Below are 14,930 nucleotides of genomic sequence, written 5' to 3'. Positions count from 1 at the left end.
CTGGAAGACTAGTCAGGATAGAGGGAAAGATGAATGCAGGAATATACAGAGACATCCTGAATGAAAACCTGAAAGAGTGCTCTTGACCTCAGACTAGGGCGACAGTTCATCTTCCAGCAGGACAATGACCCAAAGCACACTGCCAAAATATCAATGGAGTAACTGCTGCCAAAGGTGCATCAACAAAATATTGAGCAAAGGCTGTGTGTACATGAGATTTTTCTGGTTTTTTATTTTTATTAAATTTGCAACAATTAATTTTTTTTACATTGTCATTATGGTATTGTGTGCAGAATTTTGAGGAAATAAATGAATTTAATCCATTTTGGAATAAGGCTGTAACAAAAAAATGTGTAAAAAGTAAAGCGCTATATGAATACTTTCCAGATCCACTGTAAATACATGGAGATATTTTTATGTTATTGTAAGGAAAAATGAAATCATTATGATAGAGTAAAAAAAATTCTTTTAATGAAAAATTAAGTTTTATTGAGATGAATTGTTGGTGACTGTTGGCCAGATTGGGTAGCTATACATGAACAAAGGAAAATTAAGACCTGTTAAAAAAAAAAAACTACCACAAACTATTTTAGTAGATTTAAGACTTTTTAAGACCTGAAATGTAGTTTTGGAGATTTAAGACATTTTAAAACTTTTTAAGACCCCGCGGACACCCTGTTAATTATTTTTGTGAAGCAGACACATAGATTGTAAGTGTCAATTCAGCGTTACTTGCAATCTCCTCATAATTATTTGTACCTTTTGCTCCAATTTTAAAATATTGATTATTTCAGTGTAATACATTTAAATTATTTAATGTAATAATTATAAAAATAATTTCAATGCAATAAACAAATTTGTTTGAATGATTCTGCAGGTTACAAGTAGGAAGAAGCCAATTTTATAGTTTTGTCTTTTATTTATCTTTAAAAAACAAAAAGATACAATCAGGAGATTAAAAATGTACAAAGTAGTTGTTTATTTATTAATATTTGGTTGAACACAATGCCTGTTTACCATTTTTTAAACAAACAGAAGGCACTTAATATGCTGGTGTAGCAACACAACTAATATGTTTACAAACATAGACAAAACTCTAAATACACAACAGACAATGAACAGAAGATTACACTGCACACACTGATTTGGTGTTGCATGTTGCATTGTTACAGAAACAGAGACACCAAACTAATTACAAAAACAACAACACCAAACAGCTTTGAAGACTTTGAGAATTATGATAGTGCATATGTTTTTGTTCCTCTTCCAGATAATAGGTCAACATTTTACCTGGTCCTTTTCTCTCAAAGTTGTTTTAGTCAAAATCCTGTCAAGCATCACAACATTAATTGTCCAAAAAACATAACATGAACATACACATTCTGAACACACTGCATCGAGCATATCGGTTTTGCTACATTCAAATTCACATCCAATTATATACTCACTCTCCAATTAATGTATATGTTGCACCAGAAAAGAGCAAAACGACAAAGAAAAGGTGCTTGACTGACATCCCAGTAAATAATGACTTTCCCCTGAAAACTGTGATATTTACCACATGCTTGGGTAATTATTATTGTCACTTACAACCACAAGCGTCAATCACTGCTTAATGCTAACCAGTAGTGATAAAAGTCACATCTAATAACCTAAGATGTGTCGATGTGAGTTATAAATCAGATTTTACTAGCTTATTTTCATATCAGATTTTGATGTTCGTCACCTTTGATGCATTTTAGTCATTTTCGAAATGCAATAAATAGCATTGCAGTAAATCCTATATCTATAGCATTGACTTGATTAATCCTTATTTTTGGATATCATTGTTTTACTCACTATAAAGAGATGTTATTATAATTACTGCAGTATTTCTTTGGTATAAATAAGATCCAGGGCCTGGTCTGCATAGTATTGTCTGATATCTGAAGGCACCTTTGGTCTGTTTGCATAAATATTTGTGTGCTTTTGTTTTGTAAAAAGATACAAAGTGAAATCTAGTAACTCAGGATGGGTTTGGTAGTTCCAAAAGTGCACCAACTGCTCCGAAATAACCCTGAAAAACACAACAAAATGGTTTTGAGTGATTTAGTTTGTTTTGGAGGTGTTAAGCCCAAACTATGCTGGTTTATGTTTCTCACAGTTTCTGTTTTTGAATACAACCAAATAACCCACACATAAAATGAAATTACAGTACAGTATATTGAATAATGCTCTTGTAAAACATACAGTAATAAAGATTTTACTTTATTAAATGTCATTGTTTAACAGAAGATACATTTGCATCTGCATCGTGTCCTCAAAATCGGAATAAAAACATTTCATGATTTGAAATCAACTAAACGAAGAAACTAAGAAATTAATTTCTCTGTTAAAGTCACAGTTCATCCAAAACTATCAACTATGCCATCATTTACTCATCCTTTACTTGTTCAAAATCTGTTTGAATTTCTTTCTTCTGTTGAACACAAAAGAAGATATTTTGAAAAATGTTGGAGACCTGTAACCATTGACTTCCATAGTATTTGTTTTTTCTACTATTAAAGTCAATGGTTACAGGTTCCTATCATTTCTCAAAAAAAAAAAAACTCCTAAAGGATCATCTGGTTAAAATGTTTATTTAATAAAAAAGCACTTAAACATTGTGTATGTATATATATATATATATATATATATATATATATATATATATATATATATATATATATATATATATATATATATACAAATAAAACGTATATATAAAATAAAACAAATATGACTTTTTCTAGAAGAATAAATATTAGCGGAAATAATGTGAAGGATTGGCAAAGGACCTCGATCCAGGAATCGAACTTAGGTCACCATGAGCACCTCGGTGCTGTGTCGACGCACTAACCACTAGGCTATTGGCGCAGACAACATAAACCTAACTCAACTAATAACTTTAATAAACATTTAAACACATTCAATAAAATAAACATAACTAATAACATTACCTTAAACCAGGAGTGCCCAAACTCGGTCTAGTGTCCTGCATATTTTAGTTTCAACCCCAGTCAGGCACACCTGGACTGGCTAATCATGCTCTTACTAGGCTTTTTAGAAACATTTATGCAAGTGTGGTGAGGCAAGTTGGAGCTAAAATCTGCAGAACACCGACCCTCCAGGACCGAGTTTGGACCCCCCTGCCCTAAAATGTATCTACATATTCATTCATTAATTATCTTTTCAGCTTAGTCCCTTTATTAATCTGTGGTCACCACAGCGGAATGAACCGCCAACTTACCCAGAATATGTTTTACGCAGCGGATGCCCTTCCAACCACAACCCATCACTGGGAAGCATCCATACACACACACACACATACAGTACACTATGGTGAGGTCAATTTTAGCATACCCAATTCAGCTGTACCACATGTCTTTGGACTTGTGGGGGAAACCGGAGCACCCGGAGGAAACCCACGCAAACACGGGAAGAACATGCAAACTCCATACAGAAATGCCAACTGACCCGGCCGAGGCTCGAACCAGCGACCTTTTTCCTGTGAGGCGATTGTGCTACCCACTGTTTAAATTTTTGTCTATATAAGCCAGCCCTACTTTGAGTATATGACTGTAAATGTAAACCAACATGTACTTTGAAAAAAAACATTAGACTTTGTGCTTTATAAAGATTCTCACACACCTCATGTCGAAGGAACAGGGCTTTTAGTTGTCCTTTGCTCCAGTAGTCCAAAGCATACGCGAGCAACTTCATGGATAACGTGTTCACCCGCAGAAAGTTACCAACAAACACCACTCTTTCAATGTTCTAAATAGAAAAAAAACTCATCATAAGAACTCATCCTGAAAACGTCATAATTTAAGAGGAGTTTTTCAGAAGCTGACGGGCCCGGGTCTCTCATAGCCCTGTACAATGCTGCTTGATCCAGAGTCCACAAGGCAACACCGTAAAGAGGCTGACAGACCAGGGCAAAGACAACATGCTATCAGTTTATAGTGTGGATGCATGCATGTACCTCATTAAGCGCACACATGCGTGTGATGGAGCCGATGTTGTTTGTGATGGTGACGAGTGTTGCTCTGGCCAGATCCTCCTTTGAGACAGAGTCTCTCTTCTCCTTACACATCATGTTCCCAAAGCTACAAAAAATATTACAATAATATTATATAGATTAAACAGACTTATAATAAAACCTGTTCATCACAACATCAAGATTTTATACATTATATGTTACATTTCAAAATTGCACTACTGTCCTGGAAAATATAGAGTTGAAACATCATTAAAAAAGAAAGTGAAGTCAAAGCAATATAGAATACAATACAAATTAAAGAAAGCTTTTCAGGTTTAAAGATGTTGAGGTACAGAAAACAAATAATTTAATGTAAAATAACATTGCATACACTGTAAAAAAGGTGAAAACTTAAACTAATCACTTCAACTTAAATGAATTATGCTTCTACAACAAATCTGATTTTATAAAGAAACAGGAATTAATCCTTGTTAAAGTGGAAAAAGGTTACTTAAAGAAAATGTATAATTTTCACTTTTGTCTTTTTTGCTGGATTAACATTAAACACATGAACACCAACTGATAAATTAGAATATGGTGGTCACTGTACTTTAGTAGTTTACTGTACTTTAAGCAGTTTACTGTACTTTAAACTGCATGGATCCAATATAATGATACACATTAAATTTTTTTCTTCATTAAAGACAAAACCAACTTTTTTTTTTTGAGCATCAAATAAGCATATTAGAATGGTTTCTGAAGGACAATGTGACACTAATGACTAACAAAGTGCGTTTTTGCTGCTTTTGAAAAAGGTAATTCTGAGACAAACTGAAACTAGTTACTTCAACTTGTTACATCCATGAACGATCGCCTCACAGCAAGAAGGTCGCTGGTTCAAGCCCTGGCTGGGTCAGTTAATTGGCATTTCTGTGTGGAGTTTGCATGTTCTCCCCATGTTTGTGTGGGTTTCCTCCGGGTGCTCCGGTTTCCCCCACAGTCCAAAGACATGCAGTATAGGTGAATTGAATAAACTAAATAGGACGTAGTGTATGTGTGTGAAGGAGTGTGTATTGGTGTTTCCCAGTGTTGGGTTGCAGCTGGAAGGGCATCCGCTGCGTAAAACATATGCTGGATAAGTTGGTGGTTAATTCCACTTTGGCGACTCCTGATTAATAAAGGCACTAAGCCGAAAAGAAAATGAGTAAATGAATGAATGTTACATCTAAACGAATTATGCTTCGACAAATACGTTGCAGCTTTCAATAATAAATTAAGATCAAATAACTTAGTTCTTCTAGTTGTAACAAGTTAAAGTAATTTAAGCTGATTCATGTATTTTATGTATAATGCTGACTGTATAAAGAAATATTTTGTAAATAAATTAATAGAAATTTGTAATACAATTTTGTAAATGTAAATTAAAAAATAAATAAACCTTGTTAAAGCTAAAGGTTACTTAAAGAAAATGTGTAATTTTGATTAAACACATGAACACCAACTGATAAACTAGAATGTGGTTACTTTAGGATAAACTGCATGGATCCGATATAATGATTCACATTCAATTTCTTTTTTAAGGATTTTTGGAATGATTTCAGAAGGATGTGACACTAATGACTGTCAAAATGATGCAGAAAATCTGCTTTTAAAAAAGATATTTCAGATGGTTTAAAACCCAAAAACATTTAACAATAGCCGAGTTATTGTTTATTTTCATTAAAAACAAATAACATTCAGCATACTAACATAAAAAAAGTAATAATGCATACGCTTGTACCTGGAGGCAACAGCCCATCCGGGCAGGCCGAATCGCTCATAGTTGCCACCATAGATTTCCCTGACAAGTTTATCTACACGTGTGCTTTCCCCTTCAGTGGCCATTGCCAGTGCTTCCTCAAAGGTGGAGCATCCCGTCAACAGGCAAGACAGCCCAAGAAATGTACCACCACCTAGACTAGATGGGAGAACAGAAAAAAGAATTAGTACAATTCCCATTATTGTGAAGTTATTAGACATGAACTTAAACTCAAAAAGCCATGACCAACCTGGTTCCAGTAACACGTTTGTAGTTGTCTTTGGAGTATACAGCCAATATGCTAACACCAGAGCCAATGTTGACAAGCAGCAGAGGATACGGGTTCTCCAGATTATATGCTTTCTGTTCACAATGCTCAGGGTCTGTTGGGTGCTCGAAATAGTAACATTCTGATAGATCACTTGAGACAACTGAGTCAATGTACAGAACTCCCTTTATCAGGCACTCCAGCTCATCCAGCTTGAACAGCTTCAAATTGGCCATCTAAAAGAGGAAATGCGGCACAGAAAGCCATTTAGCATATTACATAAAAGATAAATGCTGGGAAAATATTTATCGATATTTATCACATTCAGAATAAAAGTTTGTTTTAATATGAGGTGTGTGTGTGTGTGTGGGTATGCAGCGGCGATAATTATAGAACACGTCACCATTTTTCTCAGAAAACATATATCTGAAGGTGCTTTTGACTTGTATTTTTCCCCAGATGTTTGTAACAACCAAAGAAATCCATATATGCAAAGAAAACAAATCCAATTAGTTTACAAATTAAGTTATGCGTAATAAAATGAAATTACACAGGGAAAAAGTATTGAACACATGAAGAAAGGGAGGTGTATAAAGGCAGTGAAAGCCCAGACAGCAGCTGAAATCTCTCAGCAGTTATTCAGCAACCCTCTGCCCTTTAATAATATTATTAATTAATATCAGCTGCTTCATGCCAACATCTACATGAAGCTACGGTCACACCGGGCTTTGTGTGTGCGAAATTCTGTCATGCGGCGCTGCAAAAAGGGGCGGGATTAAACAAGCTTATTAGACATTAAAAAAAGCTAGCGATTGCTCCATGTTTTACATTTCTGCCCAGAGATGTCGTGTTTTGATCCTCGATTGGTCTCATGCAGTAAAGTGATGCGATTTAGCAGGTTAGAGTTCACCAAGCTTGAACTTTGCACCGCAGAAACCTGAGAAACTTGACACATGACCCCGCGTTTCCGGTCTGACGCATTCGCGTGCGTATGAATGGAAGTCTATGGGAAGAAAAGTCAAGTGTGACCGCAGCTTTAGCAGGATGATGAAGATGAAACCAGAGTGGACATTTCAGCAGAACAATGACTACGTTTACATGGACATCAGTAATCGAGTTATTTGCTTTAATATAATTAAGAGATTAATAAGACTAAGGTGTTTGTATGAGTAGCTTTTTGAGTGTTACTTTCATGATCAAGTTTTACATGTTATAGGACATAATTCGATTAACGTCATTGCGTCAACGTGCTATCCGCATTTCCTCTGGAGTTTCATGCAATTTCGGGTGTTTCATTTTTAATTTGTCGACTTTAACTGCAGTTTGGCACATTCACTTTCATTCACAAGCATTTCATGCACACCCTCAGTGACAAACGAGATATTGGATGCAACTATAAACTGCTGGAAGAGTTGTTTTAATGGAAGTTCATACCACACGCTAAATGGAAGAAAAAACCTCCGCATTTCACGATGCAGGTTTCTGTGGTCTGCACTGACTGTTTAGGTGCAAAGAGTGTCAAACAGCCGTATGTGTGTGTGTGTACTATCCTGCCGCAAAACATGGCGAAAAGTCCTAAATGACGATAATAATTAAATTAAGGTGTCTACATGTCTGTACTGCACTTCAATAATGCGACTAAAATCGGCATACTCCACATGTCTTAATTCAATTTCTCATAAGTTCGATTATGACCTTAATCTGATTAAATTAATCAAAAATCGCTGTTTACATGGTTAATTCTTAATCAGAGTATTGTCTTAATCGCATTAAAATCAAATTATTGGTGTCCATGTAAACATAGTCAATGATCTAAAACACAGCCAATGAAACTCTCAAATGCTTTCAGAGAATCAAGCTGTAAAATGCCCCAGCCAATCACCTGACTTGAATTTAATATAAAACACAAATTAAAGATCAGATTTAATACACAAGAGCCACAGAACCATCAAGATTTTTACACTGATGAAGTTTGGTAAAACTTACACCTGAGCAATTTTTCAGATTTGTTTTGTTATATTTTTATGTTTGTATTGTTTGGGTTTTTACTAAAATCTGGTTCAATTCCATGTCAACAGCTCCTTTAGATATATTGTTTCCACGAAAAAACATGAAGTGTTCAATACTTACGTTCTCCGCTATATTTATTTATTATGTACATGCAATACACAAATTTCTTTGCATAGATATTTAAATTTATAAAGAATTTGTATCATATACAAATATATATTTAAAGCTAAATATAAATAAACCTTTTATAACTTAAATGCATGCATGCATGCATGTGTATATTTACAGTACATCCGAAAAGTGTTCATAGCGCTTCACTTTTTCCACATTTTTTTGTTGCAGCCTTAAGCTACGGTCACACTTGAGTTTGTGTGTGTGAAATTCTGTCGTACTGCGCTGCGAAATGGGGCGGGATTAAATAAGATTATTAGACAATAAAAAAAGAGAGCGATTGCTTTATGTTTCAAAATTCTGTCCAGAGAGGTCCTGTTTTGATCCTCGATTGGTCTCACGCTGTCAAGTGATGCGATTTCGCAGGTCAGAGTTCACCAAGCTTGAACTTTGCACCGCAGCAACATGCCAAACTTGACGCATGACCAAGCTTGGTGAACTCTGACCTGCAAAATCGCATCACTTGACTGCGTGAGACCAACCGAGGATCAAAACAGGACCTCTCTGGACATAAATTTAAAACATGGAGCAATCGCTCGCTTTTTTAAAAATATCTAATAAGCTTGTTTAATCCCGCCCCTTTTCGCAGCGCAGTACGACAGAATTTCGCACACACAAAGCCCAGTGTGACCGTAGCTTCATTCTAAGTGTATGCCTTTTCAAATCATGTCCAATCAACTGAATTTACTACATGTGAACTCCAATTAAGCTGCTGAAACATCTCAAGAATGATCAATGGAAACAGAATACACCTGAGCTCAATTTAGAGCTTCACGGCAAAGGCTGTAAATACTAAAGTACATGTGATTTTTCAGGTTTTTTATTTTTAATAAATTTGCAGCAATTAAAAAAAAATCTTTTTTCACATTGTCATTATGGGGTATTGTGTGTAAAATGTTGAGGAAATAAATGAATTTAATCCATTATGAAATAAGGCTGTAACAAAAAAAAGTGAAAAAATCGTTATGAATAATTTCCGGATGCACTACTGTATACTTAATACTTAAAGTACGCACACATATATTGGTATCACGATTAATCTTTGCCCAGCTCTAGAAAAGATACATGAATGCAACAATTACCCCTTTCCACAAGCATGTATTGATTCCTAGTTCAGAGCTAGTGCTATTGTGAGTTTGTAATTGATCCACGAAGTAGCAATGGCTGCTTTCCAAAGATTGCTTCACTAAGCTTCGAAACTTTTATGAATCTTGTGTTTCAATCATGAACTCATGAATCTTGGGTTTTGTTATGAATTGTGTTATGTGTTATGAGGGTTCAGAGGGCATATCAAATTGGCAAGGTTTCAGTAAATGCTGCTTTGTCATAACTGTTTAGAAATCTTTATGGTTCTGTGCAGCTTCACTCAGGTTGCCCCCAGTGATAAATCGCTGAACAGGTTTCATAGTTTTCACCTGATCTCAGATCAGTTTCACAAGTTTGTAGATTTGTTGTTAAAACAAATTAAATAAAAAGGTATAATGGCAGTTAACAATAATCATTTTGTGAAGCGATTGGTTCAAATGTTTCTTTCAAACTGGTTATTTGTTTCTCCTATCACTACTATGAAGAGACCAACAAAGTCAGGTCATATATTACTGAATAATCTTTCCCAGCAACGCTAGTGCCAAATACAAATAAAGCATCAAAAATCTTGGTTCTTGGAGTTTGTGAACCTTCATCAGCATACAAGTATTATACATAACTCACCATAATTTGTGTAGAGAAATGTTATAAAGGAGAATATTATGATTAGCATTTTTTAGCTTCTATGTCAAAACTGGTGGTCAAAAGTTTGTTAATCCTGTTGGTCAAGGTAACTTAATGATATAAACACTTCTTACATCTAGACCTAGGGCCTGTTTCAGTAAGGAGGTCCAACCAACTCTGAGTTTAAATTTGAATCTGAGTTGATTTACTGTGAGGTTAAAAATGTAATGTATTTTTTATTCATTGCCATGTCAGCAACCAAGGCTATTTTCATGGCAAGAACATTTCAATAGTAAATAAACAATTAAGAACAACAAACAAATGAATACACAAGTTAAATAAAATGTTTAGTGTTACCGTGAGGTTAAAAACTCTTGAGTTTTCGGTTTCAGAACAGCCGATCTGAGTTAGGTCAATCAACTTTGAGTAGACCAAATCAGAGTTAAGTGCGCACACCGCAACTATAAAAAGGCATTATCAATGGAGTATATATATTACGAGTGACTATGGCAACATCTAAAAAAAAAAGAGCATTCAGCATTTCTTTCTCCAGCTGAGCTTGATGTGCTCATGCAAAGTTATAGCAAATATGACCATATATTTAAAAAAAGCAACACCACTGCATCAGTGAAACAGAGACAGTTAGCGTGAAAACATAGCTGCTCAAGTTAATGCGTAATTTTAAATTGAAAGTATTTAAATAACATAAATTTTAAGTATAATAAAATAAGTAATGTTATGTGTGACGTTTATAAAAATTTTAGACAAGGAATGATTGGTGGCATTTGAAGCATGAGACGCGGAGAACAGACGCTCCTGACACGCTGCAGATGCTCTAGAGGTCATTAATAATATAGTAATACTAAAACAGTTAAGGCGTTTTAGAATGACCAAAACAACATTTCAAATGGTTTACAGTGTGCTCAGCCTGCTGGTTTGTCCATTCTCACACATTTTTCATCATCATCTCTTATAACAAACCTTTTTTTAATGCACATACTGGAATTTGTTCAGTAAAAGTGTTTCCATCTTAGTTTATGCGCATCTTTTCTTATCGAATAAAAGTTTAGTTAGCTTCTCAGTTATGAGCATGTTTTTTATGCGTATTTTCAAAAGTTATGTGCATCATGACGTTTCCATTAATCGTTTTCTATGCCCACATCCAAAAGGAGCATTAAAATAGGTGGGTAGAAAGTCTAAGGCTAGAAGTACCGCTTCCTCTTTAAAAAAGGGGAGGAGACCGACAGAAACTCAAGAGTTTAGAAAATAAAACCTGCTCCTGACCAGGTTAGGTTCACAGAGTAAGTTACCACGGTAACTGACTCTGAGTTAAAGTTACCTCACTTTCTGAAACAGGCTTGACTTACCCTGCTCTCTCCAGTTTGACAAACCTGCCATTTTAAAAACGGAAAACCCATAGGTCCTCTCATTTCAGGGTTAAAATACCATAGTTTTCACTTAACCTCCTTTCTGAAACGGGCCCCTGGAGTGCCCAAACTCTGTGTCCTGCATAGTTTAGTTCCAACCAGACACACTTGGACTAGCTAATCAAGCTCTTACTAGTCTAGCTAGAATGGTCCCAGGCCTGGCAGGTTTGTTGAGGCAAAGTGGGGTCAAACTCCCTCCGGGACCAAGTTTGGAAACTCCTGATCTAGACCATTTATGTTTTGATGCTACTTATAAATGACTTTTCTGGTTCAAAGCTGGGGTGTCGAATAACAAAGAACCAATTTGAAACTTTGCTCTGGCTCTGAACCAGCAGTGGTGAATGTGAGCTTGGACGCACCGTGCGGAAGTCCTCCTCATATTTAAATGCACCACCTCCTGTGGCACAAAGAGCAGTGTGCAGACTGGAGAAGTGCTTGTCTCTGCCCATCTGCAGGAAGGCAGGAAGCTCATGCGTTGGAAATCGGATAAAGTGCAGGCTGCCCTTGCGGCCCCAAAGGGTGAGGTCCGAGAGCTCCAGGTGAACATCCCGAATACCTGTTTTGCCATAGGCGGTGTGTGAGGTGAGGAAACGACGGATGCTCTTCAGACTCTCCACCTCCTCCTGCTCTTCTTCTGCTGTAATGTCTTTGGGCTCAAAGTAGACCAGCTTCACCAATGTGCCCCCAATGTCCATGCCAAACCATGGGAAAGCTGTAGTGTAATAATAAGTAAGTGGCTTGAGTACATTGAGTATTTCATAAACACTAATGATGCACAATGTATCACAGTATTGTCAAATAAATAATTATTTTTTTAATGATATCTTTACCAGCCAGATAAAAAAAGAAATCGTCAGCTCATAAATCCTAGATGACATTTGATTGGTTAATGAAAAAGATAAAATCATGTTATAGATTGGAATTGCATCTTTGTAAATTATTTTGGAAAAGTAGTGATTTATTTAAATAATTACATTTCTTCCTAAAGATATCAAAAAACCACAATATTTCCCAGTTCTTTTGCTGATGCCAATCACGTGATGAAACATTTGATATGACAGACCTATCAAATAGGGGCCAAACAAAATTATCATTACATATGTTTTACTTTCTATTAATTTTCTATGAGGTCTGCTAGCCCTGTTAATAATATTCATGAATCTATATTCTTTTCTGATGTTGCAATTTTCAAAAAAAAAATTTGGTTATGGAATTGTTTAATAATTTAAACAACCAAATAATCAAATGTGAGCGATGCGGTGGCTCAGTGGTTAGCACTGTTGCGGCACAGCAAGAAGGTTGCTGGTTCAAGCCCCAGCTGGGTCAATTGGCATTACAGTGTGGAGTTTGAACATTCTCCTTGTGTTCGCGTGAGTTTCCTCTGGTTTCCCCCACAGTCCAAAGACATGCGCTATAGGTAAATTGAATAACCTAAATTGTCTGTAGTGTATGTGTGTGAATGAGAGTGTATAAGTATAAGTTTCCCTGTACTGGGTTGCTGTGTAAAACATATGCCGGCCCAGAATAGTTGGGGGTAGGCAAGGGACGATAACCGTTTTCAAGGTATAGCGTGGTTTGGAAAAGTCAAGGTTTTAAAACCGCAAAAATTTTCTGCAATAAAGTTTCTAAGTTATGTGTAAAATTTTCTTACATACAGTGTTTTTCCATAATTTTTTTTAGGACAACAGTATCTCCAGCAGAAAAGATATCCAAAGATGCCGTTTTAAACTGTAAAGAAATCTGTGTTTTTGAAACTAATAAAGACATCAGAAGTCAATGATTTATTTGAATTATTTAGCCTATGTTTACTGCTCTAAAATATTTTAAATCTTTCACAGAATAAAATAGATTGTGTTAAATGGCGAAAAGTTTTTGTTTTATACTCAGAAATTTTAAAAGAACTTATTTTAGAGCAGTAATTGCAATACCGTGAAAGCGTGATATTTTTATCCAAGGTTATCATACTTTCAGAATCTTATACCGGCCTATGTTGAACAAATTCAACCCCTAGTTGGGGGTTCATTCTGCTGTGGCGACCACTAATGAATAAAGGGACTAAGCTGAAGGAAAATGAATGAATGAATGAAAACAAATGTTTCAATTCTATATTGCTGGTATTAAATATGTTTAAAAGCTTTATAAAATACAGAATAAATACATTTATAAATATTGGTATTACGATTTGAGAAGATCAGTACCCGTAAGACAGCAAACGGTGTGTTTAAAACTAGATTGTCATGCTTGATTCATTTCTATTTTATGCGTCATCATCATGTGGGAATTAGCGTCTATATCGTCGTCCTTGTCATTTTTTTCTGTACAATTTTTGATGAAAGCTTTCCTTATAACATAAATGACAAAATAAATTTAAGCACCTTTTGTTAAAATTCAACAACTAGACTATAAGTAACCATATGCAAATATGCCTAATCGTATTCATTTCAATTCTAATGCAAGTACACCTCATTTATCCTTTTTATTTCAGTGTCATTTTTGCACATGAATCAGAAATCCCAAATAATTGTTTAGTATGTGTGACGTTAATCGTGAGCGCACAAAATTGACAAATATGTCTATCAAATATGTGACCACGGGGTTTTATTTGTTTTTATAAATCCTATATTTTGCATCACTTTGCAGTGAACGTGGCATCAGCTCCGTTATCCCAGTTACCAAGCGCCCTAACAAGATGGTTCACCTACGCGGCCTGTTCTTTTTCAGCGAGTCGAGCCTCAACATCACCGGCGTCGATTTTGATACCAGCCGCTCTCCGAGCGCACTTCCCCCAGCCGCTTCACCGTCTGGAGCCGCTGTAGCGATCATGCTACAGGAGGCTTCCGTCTTTGACCGAGGCAGCTTGAGCGCCGTCGACTCTTCCTCCTGCTCCTCCGCACATCCCTCGCCCTCGCAGTGGAAGCCGTTCAGCTCCATTATGTAGTTTAAGAAAAATCACTATCAAATCGATTTAATCTAGTTAATCTTGAAAAATACCGTTAACGTAGATAATGACATTGTCAGTATTTCAGATGGTCATTTACAGTGTTATAGAAAATGTTTACATCGCTGTGTTTACAAGACAAGCACAGTTATTCGAGTCACCAATGAACGCGCCTCTCCTGCTCAACTGAAGTCGAAACCAGCCAATCAGGCTTTCAGCTTGAGTTCGTCCACATTCTCTTTGTCGAGCACTTTGTGTTTTTTACCAGCAGATGGCGATATCGCTACACGTAGGCGACGTCTGGCAAGCCGTTTTAACATTTAATGTACATTAGCGATATTTCCCTGAAAAAGATGTTTGCTGTTTGTTCAAACCACTTATTTAAATTTAGAAGAAAGAACACAATTCTTGATTGTTGGGACAAAGTTATGTTCAATTAGCTTAAACTTGTAAAAAAAAAACTAATAAATTAACTTAATCGGCTATGCACACAGACTTTTAATTTTCAGCCAGGCAGCCCAAGGGCTTACGGTGTCTTTCCATTACAAAATTGTCACGTTTAAGATCTGATTTCTTTAAAAATCAGTGATCTTCACTGCCTGTTAGAT

The 14,930-nt window shown here is 35.9% G+C and overlaps 1 protein-coding gene across 1 annotated transcript; it reads right to left on the bottom strand.

Moving 5' to 3' along the window:
- Nucleotides 1-955: 955 nt before the first annotated feature.
- pank2 (pantothenate kinase 2) lies at nucleotides 956-14,495 on the bottom strand. The gene is made up of 7 exons (XM_056471217.1): nucleotides 14,087-14,495; nucleotides 11,744-12,096; nucleotides 6,049-6,302; nucleotides 5,781-5,957; nucleotides 4,004-4,127; nucleotides 3,670-3,795; nucleotides 956-2,056 (listed from the first exon to the last, which is right to left on the bottom strand). Exons 1-7 carry the CDS (start codon nucleotides 14,313-14,315, stop codon nucleotides 2,006-2,008), a joined length of 1,314 nt encoding a protein of 437 aa, XP_056327192.1. The 5' UTR covers nucleotides 14,316-14,495; the 3' UTR covers nucleotides 956-2,005.
- Between the last annotated feature and the right edge of the window lie 435 nt (nucleotides 14,496-14,930).

The sequence above is a fragment of the Danio aesculapii genome, chromosome 13 (genome assembly GCF_903798145.1).
Source record: "Danio aesculapii chromosome 13, fDanAes4.1, whole genome shotgun sequence".
In the NCBI taxonomy this organism is placed as follows: Eukaryota; Metazoa; Chordata; class Actinopteri; order Cypriniformes; family Danionidae; genus Danio; species Danio aesculapii.
This window is presented reverse-complemented; position numbering and strand designations above follow the sequence as displayed.